Raw genomic sequence first — 17,683 nt, 5'->3', positions numbered from 1 at the left:
CTTTCAAGTTTTAGCTTCAAGATTCTAGTTGATTAACCATTCTATGTAAGCATCTACTAACCAAACATGGTGGAACTTCTAAGCAAACATCAAGATTAAAAGAATATTATTGCTCTTATTACTCTGTGTGGCAAAGAGATCAAGCAGTCTCATTTCATCGTGAGAGGCGGACGATTCTGAATCGAAATTCAACCTTGCAAGGGTAACCTAGCACACACGTCTGGAATACCGTCGGGTCATTCCCAAACAACCGTTGACCTTTCTTTCCGGCTTGTGGATAGGGTCACTCTCCCCGACTACAGGGCTCCAAGGCCGAACCTTGTCCCTTGAAGTCGTAGTGTTGCGCAACATAATAATAAAACCTATCCCTACTGAGAGAGTGAAAGGTATATCCACTCCCCGGTCCAATCGGCTACTAGGCTTCCCGCGTACCATATTTACGGCATGTGACTAGTACTTTCAAAAACTTAACCAGCACTACCACACACCGCGACCTTAGCAAGTTCATCAACACAGACGGGGTCTCACATAGGACATGATACCGAACACAACCCCGTCCGTCGTCCTTATATTGATAACAGAAAGTAAACAAGCAATTCCTATAAAGCTCGCGAGTGACAGGCAATCACTCGACTTTTACTGTTCCTATAAGCTTAGCAGATAGTCGAACTCAGGTCTAGTGTTCAGTACATAGGTTCCTAGGATCATGCATCTAGGGTTTCAATTCAAATCCTAAGAACTGTAAATGCACAAGTAAGTAAAAACAGTAAATGATAATAATTTGAAATATAGGTTATGTCCGGGGCTTGCCTTCTCGGTAATTGCTAACTATTTCAGCGCTAGGCTCTTCCGAACTTTGGTTCGGGGCTTCAGTTAGTTCCGCAGTGTTTACTTGAGCTTCTAGATCACCTCCGTCAGATTCCGGGATCAGCTCGTACGTCCCGTCCGATAAGGCAGTCGTGTCTATATGTAATGCAAGGACAATATTAAAAACACACATGGGCAATCGTTTATAGAGTAGTTAAATAACACACTTAACTACACAAGGCATCATGATCAACAGCACAAAAGAAGTTAACTAACTTCATAAAATGAGTGGTGGTGATTTCCTATACAATTAAGTCATGGTTTGTAAATAAATCAACAACTCAGAGTACAAATAGAAATAAATTATACCAAAATTACACTAAACAGAACATGAACATACTAAGCTACCCTGTAAAAATCATGCCAAGACATTTAACCATGTAATCACAATAAAACATTTATGCAGGCAACACCTAGTACAAGCTTGAATTATACAGATCAAACTAGAGCCAAACAGAGGCTAAAAATTTAACAGGAGATCTACACAGGGATGATTTATCTACTGTGAATTTCTCACGATTTTACCTACACAGAATTAATTCTGAGAAAATAAACAAAACAGACAACAGTTTAGAAAGATTCAATTTTAGCTCCTGTTCTAGCCATTAACTGATGCTCAAACTTCCTGGAAAAGTTAAGATATTCTAGATGAACACTCAGGAATATTTTCAGGATTTAACAAGAACAGAAACTATTTATCATAAATAAAGTATACTAAACAAGGATTAAATCAAATAAAAAGCTACAACAAAGAACTGATCATGAAATTTTTATAGCAAAGCTAGTGTAACAAGAGTAAACTACTACCAAAATTTCAGAGCAATATCAGTTTTCAAGTATCACATAAGAAAAAGATTATAGAACTAGTATTTATACACCTAGTAACACAAAACAAAATCTACAGCAAAAACTTGCAACTAAAGCCTAACATATTATGGTTCTACTGCATAGAGCTCTTCAAGAGGATTCTAAAACATCCAGATTTGCTATTTTACGAATTTTCTACGAATTTATACTGAATTTCAAAGTTTACAGCAAATCCTAGCAAACAAGTCCCTGAAGGCACTATTCATATGTGTCTTGGGTTTGCAGACAGCCCCCTGGGCTTTTCCAAATTCCAACACGGGGTCCTCAGCCCAGGTCACAGAGGGGCGCGGGGTTTGACCGGCCTTTACCGGCGAAGGGAGGCGTCGGCGGCGTGAAGGGAGAGGTCAGGGAGCTAGAGGGGACCACGGCGCACCGGTAGATGCCCGAAATCGAGGTCAGGGTGGCCTGGGGTGGCGGCGCGACGCGAGCAGGCGGTCGGCGGCGGAGGAGAACAGCGGAGGCGGCGCTCCGGTGAGGGATTGGCGGGAAGAAAGGGTGGGCGAGCTGCGCGGGGGCGAGGCGGTGCTAGCTAGGGGGTCAGAGAGGGCGGAGGAGCGGCGGTGAGGCGGCTCCGCGGCGGCGTCAAGCTTGCCGGAGTACGGGATGGAGCGGCGGCGGCGTTCTATAGCGTGGTAGCGAGGAGAGAGCAAAAGAAGGAGAGGAATAGGTCGCTGGGGTCTTTGAGGTGCTCGTGCGCGCGCTGGAAAGGGTCCTGGGGCTTTGCGGTGAGCTCGCCACGGCGGCGTCGCGGTGGCGGCTGCGAGGAGGTTCTGGGCGCGTGGCACGGGCTGGAGAGGGCCAGCGCGAAGCCAAAGAGCGGTGGAGAAGGTCCGCGCGACGCGTGGGCGACAGAGCACGACGAATTAATGGCCGGGAAGGCCGGGAAGCCTCTCCACGGCGCCGGCGTCGGTGCCATCGGTGGGCGGCGGCGCAAAACAGAGCAGGGGGTGGAGGTGGAAGACAAGGGTAGTTTTGCAATTTCCAAAAAATTCAGGGACCCCACTGTAAAACAGCGATAACTTTTAAACCAAAGCTCAAATGGAAAAGTGCCCAACATGAAAGTTGTTCAACTTTTCAAGATCTACAACTTTGATGTTGTGCAAAAATTTATTTGACCAAAGATTCAAGAGCTAAAATTAAAATCATTGAAGGGATTTTGAATTCCAGGAAATTTGTCTTGGATGCCATGCAATAAATGCACTGAAATTTTGCAAAAACACCCTCTACAAAAACTATATTCAGAATTAACTAAAGAAAGGACCTTGCATAAAATCATAATTACACATATAACCTTGCATAATTACAAAAAGATCATTTTTAAGCATTTCAAGCACATGATGCATAGTAAACATACATAAGTACTGTGCAGACACCTAATTAAATTACTGTGCAAACACCCGGGGTGTTACAGTAGCGCCGACATGATAGTCTGAATATGCCGAACACTAGATGATAAGACCTTACCAACAATGGCTAGGTCCGAGGTTGCCAAACCTTCTAAGGCTGTGTCGTCCACCTCCAAAGCCTCGCTTTCCTCCGCTGTCAGTTTAAGCCTTCCCATCATTTCCACCACCTGGGAACCTGATACAGCAGTACCTCCCATCTCCTTCCAGCAGCAAGAGCCCCTGGCCTTGAGCACCCACTGAATACAGGAGAATGTCCTTCCTCCACCTGCTCAGATGGGCAAACCCCTCCCCTTCCTCTCCCCACACACACAGGCCAAGGACGGGCAGCGAAGCTAGGTTCGCCCCTTAGTCGTCCCGAGCCGCGCTAAGCAGGAAAAGGAAAGGTTAGAGATTTTTGGGAAACTAACGGATGGTCCCTTTGCCTGAGAAAAGTGCAATCCCTTTACATAAAAGAGCACACGAGAGGCCCCAAAAGCTAGATTCTTCAGTCGCCTTGCACTTTGTGGATTTGGCCCAAATGGGAACCAATAGGTCTGACTTGGAGCCATTGAAGTAGACAAGCCAAGAAAAGGCTGTGAGCAAGAAGATAGCAGATGGAATCGAGCGGAGAAGAGTGGATTTAGACGGAGAAGAGTACAATCCGCTTTCCAACGGGTGCACAGATAGATCCCAGGACCTAGATCCGCTGTTCGCTGGAAAAGCGTCGCGGGTCTAGTGAGCAGGAAGAAGAGTCCCGAAGCGGACAGAGTTGTGTGGTTGCACAAAAAAGACTACCGTCCCACTCCCACTGAATCGACAACTCTCTCTCTCCTCTATAGATATCTATAGATAGGCAAGAATTTTTCAGAGCAGATTTCTTCACAAACCGCAGCTTGTAACGTGTCAATTTTAAGGCCCGTTCACTTTCCAAAAAGTTTGCTACAGTAAGAGCATCTCCAGCGGTTTGGCAAATCGAGTTGTCATCTTTGATTTTTGGCAAAAACGTTAAAAACACTTCTCCAACAGTTTGGCAAAAGACTTGGCAATTTTTGACAATTTGGGAAAAACCAGCCTCCAGCGTGTAAATATACGCGTGCGGCGAACGGTTGTCATCGTGGTTTCTAGTCAGGTGGGAGGGTGAAAAAAGAAATAAATAACAGAGAAGGGTTCCTGATTTAAATTTTCAAGAGGTGGAAGAGCATAAATATAATTTTATTTCTCTCTCAGGATTCTTGATGTAAGTTAGATCTAGATTTGGCAAGTAAATTATGCCAAACTGTTGGAGATAATCTCTTTTTTTACTTGGCATATCTTTTTAGAAGTTGGCAAAACACAAGATATGCCAAGAAAAATATGGCAAACTGCTGGAGATGCTCTAACTGTCACATCGAATTTTCGAACACATGCATGGAATATTAAATGTAGTTTAAAAACTAAGGGATTATTGTGTTCTTACCCCTATTTTAACTCAATTGCGATTTTACCCTCACTTTTTCTCACTTTGCATTTTTACCCCTACTGAAGCCTCTGTTTACCCCTGAAATTAACTCCGTTAGCTGCAGCCAAGATTTAGCGAATTAAAAAATAAAAAAAATCTTTCATAATAGGGCAAAAAGACAAAACTACCCTTGTTCCCTTATCCCCTTATCTCTTCAGAATGCGAGGCTTCCTGATTCCGCAACACCCTAGATCGCTCCCGCGGCCAGGTGGCGGTGGTGACGCATGGAGGGGTGGCATGGAGGGGCGGCAGGTCAGGCGCTCGTGGAGAAGCGGCTGGTCCGGCGCGTGGAGGGGCAGCAGGTTAGGCGCTAGTGGAGGAGCGGCGGGTTCAGCGCAGGAGCCTGCCGGGCGGCGCTCGGCGGGTCAGACGTGGGAGTGGCCGCTGCGGTCTCGCGTAGAAGGGAGGAAGATGGCGGAGGCGTGCGTGGAGGGGCGGCTACATGCGCTCGTGGAGGGGCGGCGAGTCAGGCGCAGGAGGCTGCTGGGCGGCGCTCGGCGGGTCAGGCGCGGGAGGGGCCGCTGCGGGCTCGCGTGCAAGGGAGGAAGACGCGGCTGCAGGCGCTCGTGGAGGGGTGGGCGGCGGGCTGTGCAGGTCGCGTGGACACGCTGCGCAGGGGAGGCGTGCCATGGAGCTGGAGTCCAGATCCATGGATTTGGTGACCCGGTATGAAATTTTGATATCTGTAGACCAACCGTGAGATGAATTAACCTTGAGATTTAGACAACTGCGCTAATTTAATCTCAATTGCTCTAATTTGTAGGCCAAATCAGATGAGTCTGAACCTTGTTGTTAGGGTTCGATCCTTCTTCAGTTTGCCTGATGGGGGACCAAAAATACGGATGCAGGGTAGAACTTTGCCAACTCAAACGACTGTTCCCTTATCTGTGTCCAATCGGAAGTAGTATGTAGAACACCCAACAAAACCGACAGCTCAGCATCTCAAATTCTAGCTTCATGTCATTATCAACATATATGCATGTGGTTTCAACTTAATTTTGTATGTCATGTTGCTGTCCAAATTTCTGTCAAATACTTGTTCATATTTTTATTGAAATTCTGCTGAAATATAATGAAAATAGAGGTATATTCACAAAGTTCTAAAAAAAGTAGGGGTATATTTGCAAGGGTAAAATTGTCTTCTTTAACACCGTTAACTGCTGTTCACGGAGTAGGGGTAGAATGAGTGTTCATTTGCGAACAGTAAGGGTAAAAATGTAAAGTTAAAAAAAGTAGGGGTAAAATCGCAATTGGAGTTCAAAACAGGGGTAAAAACGCAATTGCCCCCAAAACTAATTATACAGTCTAACTAATTAGCACGAGATAAATCTTTTAAGCCTAATTAGTTTATGATTTAATATTATTTATCAAATAACAATAAATTATGCTACATTAACTTTTCATCACAAAATCGCGAACCGGAGCCTAAGCCGCTTATACAAAGGAGAGGACCAAGAGATGGGAGCATCTTGGGAGCACCACGGTTTCTAACCGTGGAGTCCTAGTCGGGCCTCTCCGGACGCGGCCGGATACTCGTCGGCGCGGCGACAGATGGACCCTCCTCAAACAACCAGCCGCGCCACCACAGGATCCCCGCAAAAAATCAGAGAGACCTGCGACGGGGGCGCTGGGCCCCGGGGACAAGACACCTGCTAAGGATAGAAACAGATAGCAGATATTCAAATTATTCGATATTTGTATCTGTTTAAATATTAATATGGATATTAGTAACCGTATTCGAATTTAGTGTAGTAGTAAAGTGGATACATCCGAATTCGATTTTTATTGATTTTCTCTATTCGATTCCAAATTCGTATTCGACAATATCCGACACCATCCGTATCCGTTTTCATTCAAAAACTATTTAAAAAATTATATTTATTTCTTACCACCCATATTATTAATTTTATAATAAAAATATAATATAAAAGATTAAATTTACTTTCAAATATCCTTATTTTATCTTAATATTATCTTTATATTTTTATTTAAATATACTAAAATTATTTATATGTTTATTGCAATATATTTTTAGTTCTAATTTTATTTTATGTATTTACTTATGAATGATAAATAAATTATTTTTAACTAGACATCTTTATTATATTATTATATTTTAGTTTGTACATGTATAATAATTTTATAATCTAAAACTTCTAATAAACAAATAGCTAAAGGTTAGCTCATATATCAAGTCAATATCTGAATTCGAATCCGAATCCGAGACATCCGTTTTGCATTTATATCCGAGAATATCTGAATCTGTATCTGTATTCGATTTAAAATGTGGTAAAATGTGCTATCCGAATATGATTACATGCGAATTCTATCCGTTTTCATCGTTAAAATGATGGGATGGCGGGGGCTCGCCGGGGTTTGCATTGCACGAAAGAAGCGAACCGTCCGGCCCCGGCTGTCCCGTCTCGGTGCTGGTATTTTCCGACGATCCCTGTCGCGTGCAGTGACCCGTGCCCTCATCACCGTGTGCTCATGCCTGAGACCGCGAGGCGTCACCGTGCGGCCATGCCTTCTTTTCTCTACTTTTTCGTGCAACGCCCCTCTTTTGCTAACGCCCAACGGACCTCAAGGGCTCTGAGCTCTCTGCTTCGAGGGCGCCAAAATATCGTGCCGCCAAGCCCAGGAATGGCTGGCATCGTCGCAGGTCTCCGGTTGGAGCGCAGCCTCGCCGCCAGCGCCGCGTACACGCGTGCGGCGTGCCCTGGCCCGCGACGTGCGCTGCCAAATGGGGCGGCTCCCCATCAGAAAATATCGGCGATTCCACGGCCACAAAACAACACATCCTGATTCCCGCCTGATTCGCGACGCCCAGATCTTTTGCTTTCCCCGCCTCGGCCGGCTCTCCGGCGACTGTTAAGTGTTAACTGCCCCGGTCAAGAAGTTTCGGAGCGGCGCGCATGATGTCATGATGATGATCATCATCATCAAGATCGCATCTGAGCGGGGCCTGTTTAGTTCCAAAAAAATTTCTTATAGTATTAGTCACATCGAATCTTTGGATATATACATAAAGTATTAAATACAATTAAAAAAATTAATTACATAATCCAACTGTAAATGACGAGATGAAATTTTTAAACCTAATTAGTTTATAATTAAACATTAATTGTTAAATAATAACGAAAATGCTACAATATCCAAACTCAAAATTTTTTACGAACTAAACACAGAAGCTCGTTCGACAGCAACCAACCAGCACTCGAGTGACCGTCCCTCCCAGCATCTAATCGCAGCCTGAGGGTGGTTGGCTGGTTCCCCCCGCATCGGACGAGTGTCCAGAAGCGTGTCTAATCGCAGCTCAGCCGGTGCGTTCTCGTGTCGACACAATGGCACATCTCCTCCAAAGCGTGTGGCGCGGACGGACTTCCCTGCCGCCGGCCGGCGGACCAGAATCCCCGTCCGAAACGGAGAACCAGCTAGCTCTCCTCCCATGCCCCCTCGCGTGCAAGAATTCTCGGCCTCGCCCCTCCGTCCCTGCGCGGGCCCCACTACCCGGCGTCACCCCACACCGGATCAAAATCTTGGCTTCCCGCGGCCGTGCCGCGATCCCGAGGAGAGAGAGCTTGCAGCAGCGGAAGCCGCCAAACAACTGGCCAAGTGGGGCAAGCCCGAGCGCCTCTCGTCCACACAGCCCAGGCCGGCCCCGCCCGTCCGGCGGGCGGCGGCCTGGTCCCCCCCTCCCCCTCCCCCCGCCCACACCCACCGCGTGCGCCGGAACGGGGGCGTGGCGTGACGCGCGCTGCGCGATTTATACCCCGCCATCCCCCGCCCGTCGCTCGCTGCTCTTCGCTCTAGCTTGGTTCCGTGCTGATCTTTACTAGTAGTGGTTGCCTGGTGTCGAGAGGAAGCCCCCGGAGCACGGGAGGCCGGGGAGCTTCTCGAGGAGCGAGGGGCGCGGCCATGAGGATCCAGTGCGACGCTTGCGAGGGCGCGGCGGCCACAGTGGTGTGCTGCGCGGACGAGGCGGCGCTGTGCGCGCGCTGCGACGTCGAGATCCACGCCGCCAACAAGCTCGCCGGCAAGCACCAGCGCCTCCCGCTCGGCGGCGGCGCCGGCGCCGGCGGGGACGTCCCGCGCTGCGACGTCTGCCAGGAGAAGCCGGCCTTCATCTTCTGCGTCGAGGACAGGGCGCTCTTCTGCCGCGACTGCGACGAACCCATCCACGTCCCCGGCACGCTCTCGGGGAACCACCAGCGCTACCTCGCCACCGGCATCCGCGTCGGCTTCAGCTCCGTCTGCGGCGCCGGCGCCGGCGCCGACGTCCTTCCGCCGCCTAAGGGCAGCTCAAAGCCCGCGGCTGCCGCCGGGTCCGCTAAGGCGCCGGCCAGTAAGCCCGCGCAGCCGCAGGAGGTGCCGTCGTCGCCGTTCCTGCCGCCGTCCGGGTGGGCCGTCGAGGACCTCCTGCAGCTCTCCGACTACGAATCCAGCGACAAGGCAAGCTAGCAAACCATCCATCAAAACCTTTCCTTTTTTTTCTTTCTCTTCATCAAAACGTGGTCCACAAATTTGTCGCAAAAAAAAATCAATCGCCGATGCTTCTTCGAGCCAGTCCATCATCGTCTCATGGTTTCATTCTCTTCATGTTCGCCTGTTGCAGAAGGACTCGCCTCTCGAGTTCAAGGAGCTGGAGTGGTTCGCGGACATCGACCTGTTCCACGGCCACGCGCCGGCCAAGGCCACGACGGCCGAGGTCCCCGAGCTCCTCGCCACGCCGCAGCCGGCGAGCAACGCGGGGTTCTACAAGACGAGCGGTGCGCGCCAGAGCAAGAAGCCGCGGGTGGAGCTGCCCGACGACGAGGACGACTTCTTCGTCGTTCCTGATCTTGGCTGAGACGTAAAGTCTTCTCATGGTTCCCCTCATCCCCTGTCATGTGATGTGTATGTATGCAAAGTATGTGTGTATGCACTGATCGCTTACGCTGGGCTTATGTAATTATAAGGCAGTTTGGGGCCGGTACTTTCAGCCTGAAAATTGAGATGGGTTTGATGTCTGAGATGAACTCACTTGGAGCAGATGTTCTTATGTTCGAGTACGACTCTATCAGATCCTTACCAGTTATATATCAAGCTTACAGCAAACATTTGTGTTGCCTGAACACCGTCAGATGGACAAAGACATTGACCTGGCTTAATTAACATAAACAGAGAATCACCAATTCAACGAAAATGCGATCTAAAGAGATCATTCAGAAAGCGCCCAAAATCTGAACATTGTCAAATTCATTCTTTTGCACCTCGTGCGCAGTTTACTCACAAGCTACTTTTATAAATCAGCTCATTTCTGGTTAAAAACCTGAATATTAGGTTAACAATTACAGTTGGGAGATCAACTAGCACGTGCACAGAACCTAGCTCAACTAAAGGCAACATTAATTATCTCCAACAAGCGAACCATATGAAGCAATACACCAGTTCGGCATGAAGGGATACTCATGTATCTTCTAGAATCAAGACTTCAAATCTACAAAAATTAGCACTTACATAGGATGGCTACAGCTAACAGCAGTTGGCAGTTGCCGAGGGTTCCCCCCATTTTGATAAATGCCATTGCATTTCAACAAAAGCGTGTACCTATACGAACCTGATTGCTGGTATCAAATTCAAATGACCTCACTAAATTCCAATTATGTCATGGTCACCGTAAAATGATTGTGAGCATAAACAAACTCCCAATAATGGCCAGTCTTGCTGGATGATCATAAATCCTTTCTGAAGATGCCATTAAAACTGCACAAAATACCTTTCACGGTGCATATAAATATGAGGACCATTGTATACAAATCCCAATTTTTCACCTTTTCTTCAACAATGAACTAGCTCTCAGAAATATTTTATCAATCTCGTCAAGCTCTGAAACTTTTAGTTCTTTCGAAGGTGAATCAGACTTATCAGAAAGCGAAGCGATCTTCCGTAGATGCTCCTCAAAATCATCTTGTTCATTATCATTGTTTTCTGAGGGAAACTTATCCAGCCTATCCAGATATAAGGGGCGTTCCTTGCTGTCTTCTTCCTGCTCCTCTGATTCTGTCTCAAAAATGTCAGAGAGATCCTCAGACTCTGAAAATGACATAGACTCTGAAGCTGAGACGTCTTCAACCTCAGAACTTTCATCCTCTAACCCCTTGGATCCCTCTGCGCTTTCTGACAGCAGATCAGATACAGTTTTATTGCGAACTGAGATAGAAGATTCTTCTCTTGCTGTCATACTGTTTGCATTTGGTGAAACTGAAGTAACATATTTCCCTACACCACCTTTATGCCCTCCAGCTAACTTCATCTGCGCATGAAGATCTTCAAGCTCCTGCTCAAGCCTGGGAATGTACCGCCTAACAGCTCTGAGCTTTTCTTTGTATTTGGATTTATCCAGTGCCTAATTGAAAATGTCAAAAACATTAACATTGATGGGAAAAAAAACAACAAAGGTTTTAAAGGGAAAAAGGACAGATATTTCTCTTCTCAACTACATATTTTTCTATGTTGTAGTATATTTTCTAATTCACACCTCGAACACTTTTGCCTCCACCTAGAAAAAATCGACAGGATACGTTTCTTGTTCTTTAATAAAATTATGCTGACTGCTATCTTGTTGAAATAAATAACCCAAATTTGGAAAGCCTTATCATGGCATTGCTTGAACATCTTCGAACTGTCCTTTTACAGATGTCTTTTTAATGTTTTTACCAACTTTGACATACATCCTGTGCTAAAGATATTGATATCTTTTGCCTTGCAAATGATGAAGAGAGATACCTTTTTTCTAGGCAGTGTAACTTTTGGAGACATGATTTCTGGTGGTGGCTGCACATAGTTTTTCCCTCTGTACATAATAATTGTGTTCCCATCTTGAATGTCAAGCACAATCCCACCACTTAATCTGGCTAGCTCTGTGGCAATTTCCTTGACTTCATCTGGTGTGAATGTCTTCACAATTACCTGGAGAGTTTGGTGCTTTTTCCAATGCAAGTGCATGTTCAAGATCACTCCCTGGTAAATTCCACGTCTTCCAACAGGCACATAGTTTTTACATTTTTGGCCCATCTTGAGGAAATAGAAGTGTTCTTCAGGTGTAAGCACTTCCGGATCATGTGTAGGTTCTGACGGATCTTCTGGTTCAATTTTTTTCAGTGCTGCGACAAGCCGCTCTTCCTTCTTTCGAGCCTGTATGGAAATTAAATAAAAAGGAGAATAAATTTAGGATTGAATATCCACAACAGCATGCATGAATGTAAGAAGAAAAATATTTGATCACAATTTAACTTCAGAAAAGTGAGCCGTGAGTTATAATGCATGCAGGATACAAACTAGAGTCAATATCTAATAAGAATTTCCACCGCTGTCATTTTTCCTTGTGAGAGTGATTAGGAATGCTAGAAGTATAACATGTAGTTCATGGCAAAATTGAAGGTTCACAAATTCTTAAATGACACAGCACGAATAGGATCACCGGAAATCAAGCTACTCACATCAACAAAGCAAACTTGGCTATCTTTTTCTTAAGGAGTCACTGTCATAAAATCAAACAGATAGGTATGGAAGTAATGGCAACGCAACTTACAAGCTTCAGTTTGTACAGAATCTTCTCCTCTGCTGTCATTCTCTGAATCTCCTTTTTCTTTTTCCATCTCAAGGATTTCAAAAATCTTGTTACTGCCCTCTTCCCTTTCAGCTTTTTCCTCTTCGGTTTTGGTTCAGCAGAATCGCCAACTGATACAGCCGCTCCTGGATTTTGTTGAGGCTCCTCCATAGCCTGATATTCATTACTAACTGATCGACTTGTATGGATACAATGGCAGGCTTGGAGATTATGACTTTGAAGCCAACTGAAGAACCCAACATTTCTGTTGAAAACCTTGCGGAAAGTATAACTACACCAGAATCAGAAGATGCAAAACAAGGAAGCTGCTGAATATTGAATGCATCGTGAATAAACGTAAACCACCACCAAGGATCAAAATGTGCTAATTGACATGAGCCCACAGGAATAGGTAAAACCACAAATAGCGTAGTAGACATCTCACAAATGTAAAAAAAAGGTGGCTGAAACCAGCGCATTAGGCCGGAAATGACAAGGTCGGCATTTCAACGAACACCTGGCACCCGCTATGCCCGGGTGGAGCCTCTACGAGGGTTTTGGTGCATACCTACAGTACATGGGCAGCTGAAACCACTGCCCAGACGCCCCCACATCTCAAAATCGGCTCCAGGCACTGCATCGACCGCTAAAGGTAATAATCAGGGCAAGGATCGGTGGGTTTGTCCGACACTTACGATGGTGAGCAGGGCGGAGGCGCGAGAAGTTCCAGCATCCCGCGGGAAGACGCCAAGTTCCCACCGTCAGACGACGGGCGAAAAGAGCGAGATCGTGGTGTCTGCCGCCGCAACGCACTTGTGGTCCGCCGGAGCAGGAAGAGGCGGCCGGCCATGACCGCACCGTACGGTGCACGCAGTAGGGGGAGCGAGCGAGTGTGTGAGAGATAGAGACCGCGTAGGCGCTTCGGGCGAAGCGTGCGGAAGCTCTAGGCGCTAGCTAAGCCGCCGGCGGTGAGACGGGAGTACCGCCGTCCGCCGACGCCGACCGCGTGGGGGCTCCTGCGCTGGGCCGGGGCGGCGCGGGCGTGCGGGGCATGGCGGCGTGAGAAATCTGCGGAGTGCGGGCGCGGGATGGGGGACGGGGAGTCGGGGACGGCGTCTCCTCCGAGTGGGCCGTTTAAACACATAGGCGTGGCCCCTGGCCCGGGTTGAAGTGAGCCGGCCTGTGCCCGAGCGGGTGCGGCGGCGGGTTTGCCTCTTCGGCCAGGGCCCTTTTTTCATTTTTATATTTTTTTTAAAAAACAAAATTTCAAAAATATATACCGAATAGGGAAATTTTCAAAAATTGGTGGCTGTCGCCCCGAGCCCCCGACAGGGTGTCTGTCGTCCATCCAGTTGGCGACAGGACCTAAATATAAAAAAAATTACATTTAGGTCCTGGCGCCCAGGGCGCATTAAACAGTGAATTTATAAAATCAATATAAAATTGTGGAAAAATCATAAAAATACAAAATCAACTGTTATTGATTCTAAGGAACAATATATACAACTTTTGTTACATAAAGTTTTTCATTTGATCAATGTATCTTGCTCTATTTTAAATACCAGTTTAATGCACTTTTATTTAAATATCAAGATCCATCCTTTGGATGCATGTCATCTTTGGCCAGAGTATTGCATATGGTGAGCATAGGCTTGTACAAAATTGGTAGGCCCAGAAAACATTTCTAGAATAATTTTTTAAATTAGATCTTGCAATATGTCTAGTTTAAATGAGTTATTTATCCATGCTGCTATACTGAGTATTAGAAGCCATAACTTTTACAGTACCATTATTTTATTTCCTAAGAGATATAAAAAAAGTTTGGTAAATTTTAGATAAGCACAACTAGACCAAATGAATTATTTCAGATTTTTCTAGGTACAAGAACTATTTTTCTTGATTTAGATACATTGATCAAATGAAAAACTTTATGTAAAAAAAATTGTAGATCTTATTTTATAGAATCCAGGACAGTTGAGTTTGTATTTTTCTTATTTTTCTACGATTTTATATCGATTTTACAAGTTCACTGTTTAATGCGCCCTGAGCGCCAGTACCTAAATATAATTTTTTTTTACATTTAGGTCCTGTCACCAACTGGATGGGCGACAGTCACCTGTCACCGACAGGCAACCATTTTCCTGTCACCGACAGGAAACCATTTTTGAAAATTTTCCTATTCGGCATATGTTTTTGAAATTTTGTTTTTTTAAAAAAATATAAAAATGGAAAAAAAGGCTCGGCCAGGAGCATCGTGGGCTTCCGGCGGAGGTGGGCTTCCTGGGCCGAGCTCTACTTCCGTCTCTGCTTTGTTTGGCGCCAAGACGACACTGGCGAATTTTTCCATTTGGTTGTGCCAGACAGTCACACTGACAAGTGAACAAAAAAGGTGACTAGTTCAAGGGCATCATCTCTGAGAATTGGATAAGACAATCCGCATGTTGTGCTAGTCTTATCCATCCCTTTGGCTGTGCCAGTACGCCGCCGACAGTTCATGAATCATGAAGCAGGGGATGAAGCCTGGAGAGACGGACAAGGCGTGACAGAACACTTCGAAAAAGATTGGGTCAGCCAGCCTCTGTCATGAAAGGTACACAACGTCGGAGCAAACTACTCCCCCCGTTTCAAATTGTAAAATTTTCTGTTTCTTCAGATACAGCAAAAGTTACAGATCTAGAAAAAAAATAAAACGACCTGTATTTTGGAATGGACGGAACGGATGGGGGGACGGAAAGGGAAATGCTCCTGCACTGGTTTTATTTAATCCGACGCCGGCTGCACGACTCGGCAGCAAAGCTGACGGATAACCTGCCGCTTTTCTGTCCATGTTGACCATCAGAGAGGCAAAGACGCCTAATTGCGATGCACCCAAGACTCTGGAGGGGAAAGGGCGCCGGTTGAAGCTTGACCTTTGAACCGGTAAACCGGGGAGCTGAAACCTTATCGAGGTCGTACACCTGAAACGTTCGCGTGGAGGTCGAGTTCGAGTCAACGTAAACGTCCCTGTCAAAGTCAAACCCTGCTTGACTCCGAGGAAACTCAGCACCGCTGCTGACCAGTCGAGCAGCGCCGGAGCGGGCTGGGAAGATGATCCGTTCGCGGGAGGAGACTCGCGCATCAGGCGTCGCATCACGGACCGATCGAACGGTGACGGAAAAGAGAGGCGAGGCGTTGCCTGGCCAACCCGGCCGGGGACAAGCTCCGCGCCGGCGGCGTGAAGGCGTCGCGCGACGGCGACTACGTCCGGCGCCGGCGGCACTCTCAGTCTCCAACCAACCCGTCCGGACCTTGACGCGCGGCGGCACCACACCCCCGGTTCCAGACGGTCCAGCTCGCCTGGGCACCCGGGACCGAGTCGGATAGCCACGTCACGTCTCCGTGATCCGGCGAGCGCCGGACGGCAGAGACGTTAGTTACGGGAGAGGCGCTGGTGCGTTTGTCTCTGATCAGCGCGGCCGGCCTCCCGCGCCGCACGGCCCCGGCCCGCTGCCGGGTGGCGAGGACGGCCGGCATCGCTGTGGGCATGTGGCCTGGGGCTAACCGATCACATGGCGCCCGGTCCCTTTCGCACGGCCGGCTCGCGGTCCCCGCCGGACCTACGGGCGTGGTCGCGTGGGGTGATGAACTGGAGATTGGCGCCGGCCGGCCGGCCGCGCGTCGCGGGCGGTCGCCCCGTTGCCGTGGGTGGCGCGCCGCGTTCCGTGCTCGTCGTTCCGTTCGCGGGGGTTGCACGGACAGACGCCTACTCCCACGTCCCACCCCACCCCACCCGGCCACCCGGGAGGCTGGGACGGGGTAGCCGGGTAGGGGATTAGGGAGGATCCCGTCGCTTCCTGGTCCAGATCCCGGAGATCCCGCCGTCACGGCGTCATCCCAGGATGCAGGGCTCTGCTGCTCTACTACGCCGTTGAAACTTGGGGACGCCAGACCCGTTGCTCGTCGTGCCATCGCGCGGATCGGATCACAACAGCTCAGCTAAGCAGCGCGCATGTCGATGAGACGATGACGAAGAAAAAAAAAAGAATGGCTGGACAAGTCAACTGCTCTTGGATGCAATGGAACAGTGACGCTTAACAAGTTCCATGTCCCTCGTTCGAGTTGGATGCCATATGCCAACGACGAGATTCTGACGACATGTTCGGATTTCAGAAATGCATAGTTCTCACCCACGCTGCCATGCATGCAGAGCTGCAGACCGCAGATGCTTGCCGGTTGCCATGATGACTGGAGAAAACCCCGAGCAGAACAAGGGAAACCTTTCCCCCTCGAGCAATTGGTATGATCGAGCAACAACCAATACAATAGTGTCAATTAGCAAGCCCATCGATCTCTAACGGACAAAGCAACAAACACAAGATATACTTGTAGAACCAGAAGAAAGATCAAGAGTGGTTACGTGAGATCCCCACAAGCCAAGCAATATCTACAAGTTCTAGTACGGATCAAGCATGGAGAAGCACGGCGTGCGCTCCTTGCACGGCCAGATGCAGGCGGCACCGCCCGGCGGCTCACCCGAGCGTGGCGAGCCCGCCGGCGCGCATCATCTGGCGGAACTCGTGGAAGTCGACCCTGCCGTCACCGTCGCGGTCGACGCGGCCGATCATGCGCCGGCACTCCTCCGCGGTGCGGCCCTGCTTCAGCCCCAGCGACGACAGCACCGCACCGAGCTCGTCCACCGTGATGTACCCGTCGCCGTTGGCGTCGAACACCCGGAACGCCTCCCGCATGTCCTCGTCCGCCTCCTCGCCGGCGGCTCCCCCCTCCCCCTCCCCGGCGCCGGCGCCCTCGCCGCCGGCCCTGCCATCGTTGCCGTCCATGATGGCGCGGTAGAGCTCCCCGAACTCCTCCACGTCCACGCACCCGTCGCCGTTGGCGTCGATGCGCGCGATCATGGACGCGAGCTCGTCGCCCGGCACGGACATCCCCAGCTTCCCCAGCGAGTCCTCCAGCTCCTCCCGCGTGATGCGCCCGTCGCCGTTCTTGTCGAACAGCTCGAACACGCGCGCCAGCTCCGCCTGGTCGGCCTTGCCGCTCCCGCTCCCCGCCTGCTGCTGCTGCTGCACCGACGACGACGACATCTTCTTGGGAGAAGGCGGCGCTGGCGCGGGCTGCGGCTTCGAGGGCGAGCTGGTGGTGGGCGTGGCGGCGCTCTCGCGGCCGCTCGGGAGGATGGAGGCGGGGATATAGGAGAGGAGGCCGCGCGGCAGGAGGGGAAGCTTGACGAGAGGGGAGGACGGTGGCATGGCGGGCACCGTGTGGGCTCGGCAATGCATTAGATGGCTTGCTGGCCGCTGGTGGTGGTGTGATACAAGCAAAGCTTTCCCATGGCCCATGGTTGTTTTTATAGCACGCTTTCGGCTTCTTCAACTTTCTTTCTTACAGAAAAAACAGTAAACTGTTACTGTAGGTCAGAAGAGCCCATTGATGACAGGAATTTTTTTTGTTTCCACATCTCATCGAGTTGACTTTGTGGTG

The 17,683-nt window shown here is 48.8% G+C and overlaps 4 protein-coding genes across 5 annotated transcripts; 2 read left to right on the top strand and 2 right to left on the bottom strand.

The window, feature by feature from the left end:
- Positions 1–4,802: 4,802 nt before the first annotated feature.
- Positions 4,803–5,726, top strand: LOC120683174. The gene is made up of 2 exons (XM_039965202.1): positions 4,803–5,283; positions 5,381–5,726. Exons 1-2 carry the CDS (start codon positions 4,855–4,857, stop codon positions 5,411–5,413), a joined length of 462 nt encoding a protein of 153 aa, XP_039821136.1. The 5' UTR covers positions 4,803–4,854; the 3' UTR covers positions 5,414–5,726.
- A 2,605-nt stretch (positions 5,727–8,331) lies between these two features.
- On the top strand, positions 8,332–9,710 carry LOC120681811 (B-box zinc finger protein 24-like). The gene is made up of 2 exons (XM_039963428.1): positions 8,332–9,069; positions 9,233–9,710. Exons 1-2 carry the CDS (start codon positions 8,536–8,538, stop codon positions 9,464–9,466), a joined length of 768 nt encoding a protein of 255 aa, XP_039819362.1. The 5' UTR covers positions 8,332–8,535; the 3' UTR covers positions 9,467–9,710.
- Positions 9,711–9,896: 186 nt separating this feature from the next.
- Positions 9,897–13,306, bottom strand: LOC120681810 (uncharacterized CRM domain-containing protein At3g25440, chloroplastic-like). 2 transcript variants are annotated; one of them, XM_039963426.1, is made up of 4 exons: positions 12,904–13,306; positions 12,191–12,500; positions 11,386–11,793; positions 9,897–11,005 (listed from the first exon to the last, which is right to left on the bottom strand). In XM_039963426.1, the coding sequence occupies exons 1-4, from the start codon at positions 13,056–13,058 to the stop codon at positions 10,427–10,429; spliced, it is 1,452 nt and encodes a 483-aa protein (XP_039819360.1). In that variant the 5' UTR covers positions 13,059–13,306; the 3' UTR covers positions 9,897–10,426. The 2 variants fall into 2 exon arrangements, with proteins under 2 accessions (XP_039819360.1, XP_039819361.1); XM_039963427.1 differs by having other exon boundaries at positions 12,191–12,484; positions 12,904–13,021.
- A 3,127-nt stretch (positions 13,307–16,433) lies between these two features.
- Positions 16,434–17,516, bottom strand: LOC120683830 (probable calcium-binding protein CML22). The gene has a single exon (XM_039965925.1). The coding sequence runs from the start codon at positions 17,479–17,481 to the stop codon at positions 16,717–16,719; it is 765 nt and encodes a 254-aa protein (XP_039821859.1). The 5' UTR covers positions 17,482–17,516; the 3' UTR covers positions 16,434–16,716.
- Between the last annotated feature and the right edge of the window lie 167 nt (positions 17,517–17,683).

Source organism: Panicum virgatum, chromosome 7N (assembly GCF_016808335.1).
Source record: "Panicum virgatum strain AP13 chromosome 7N, P.virgatum_v5, whole genome shotgun sequence".
NCBI classification, from domain to species: Eukaryota; Viridiplantae; Streptophyta; class Magnoliopsida; order Poales; family Poaceae; genus Panicum; species Panicum virgatum.
This window is presented reverse-complemented; position numbering and strand designations above follow the sequence as displayed.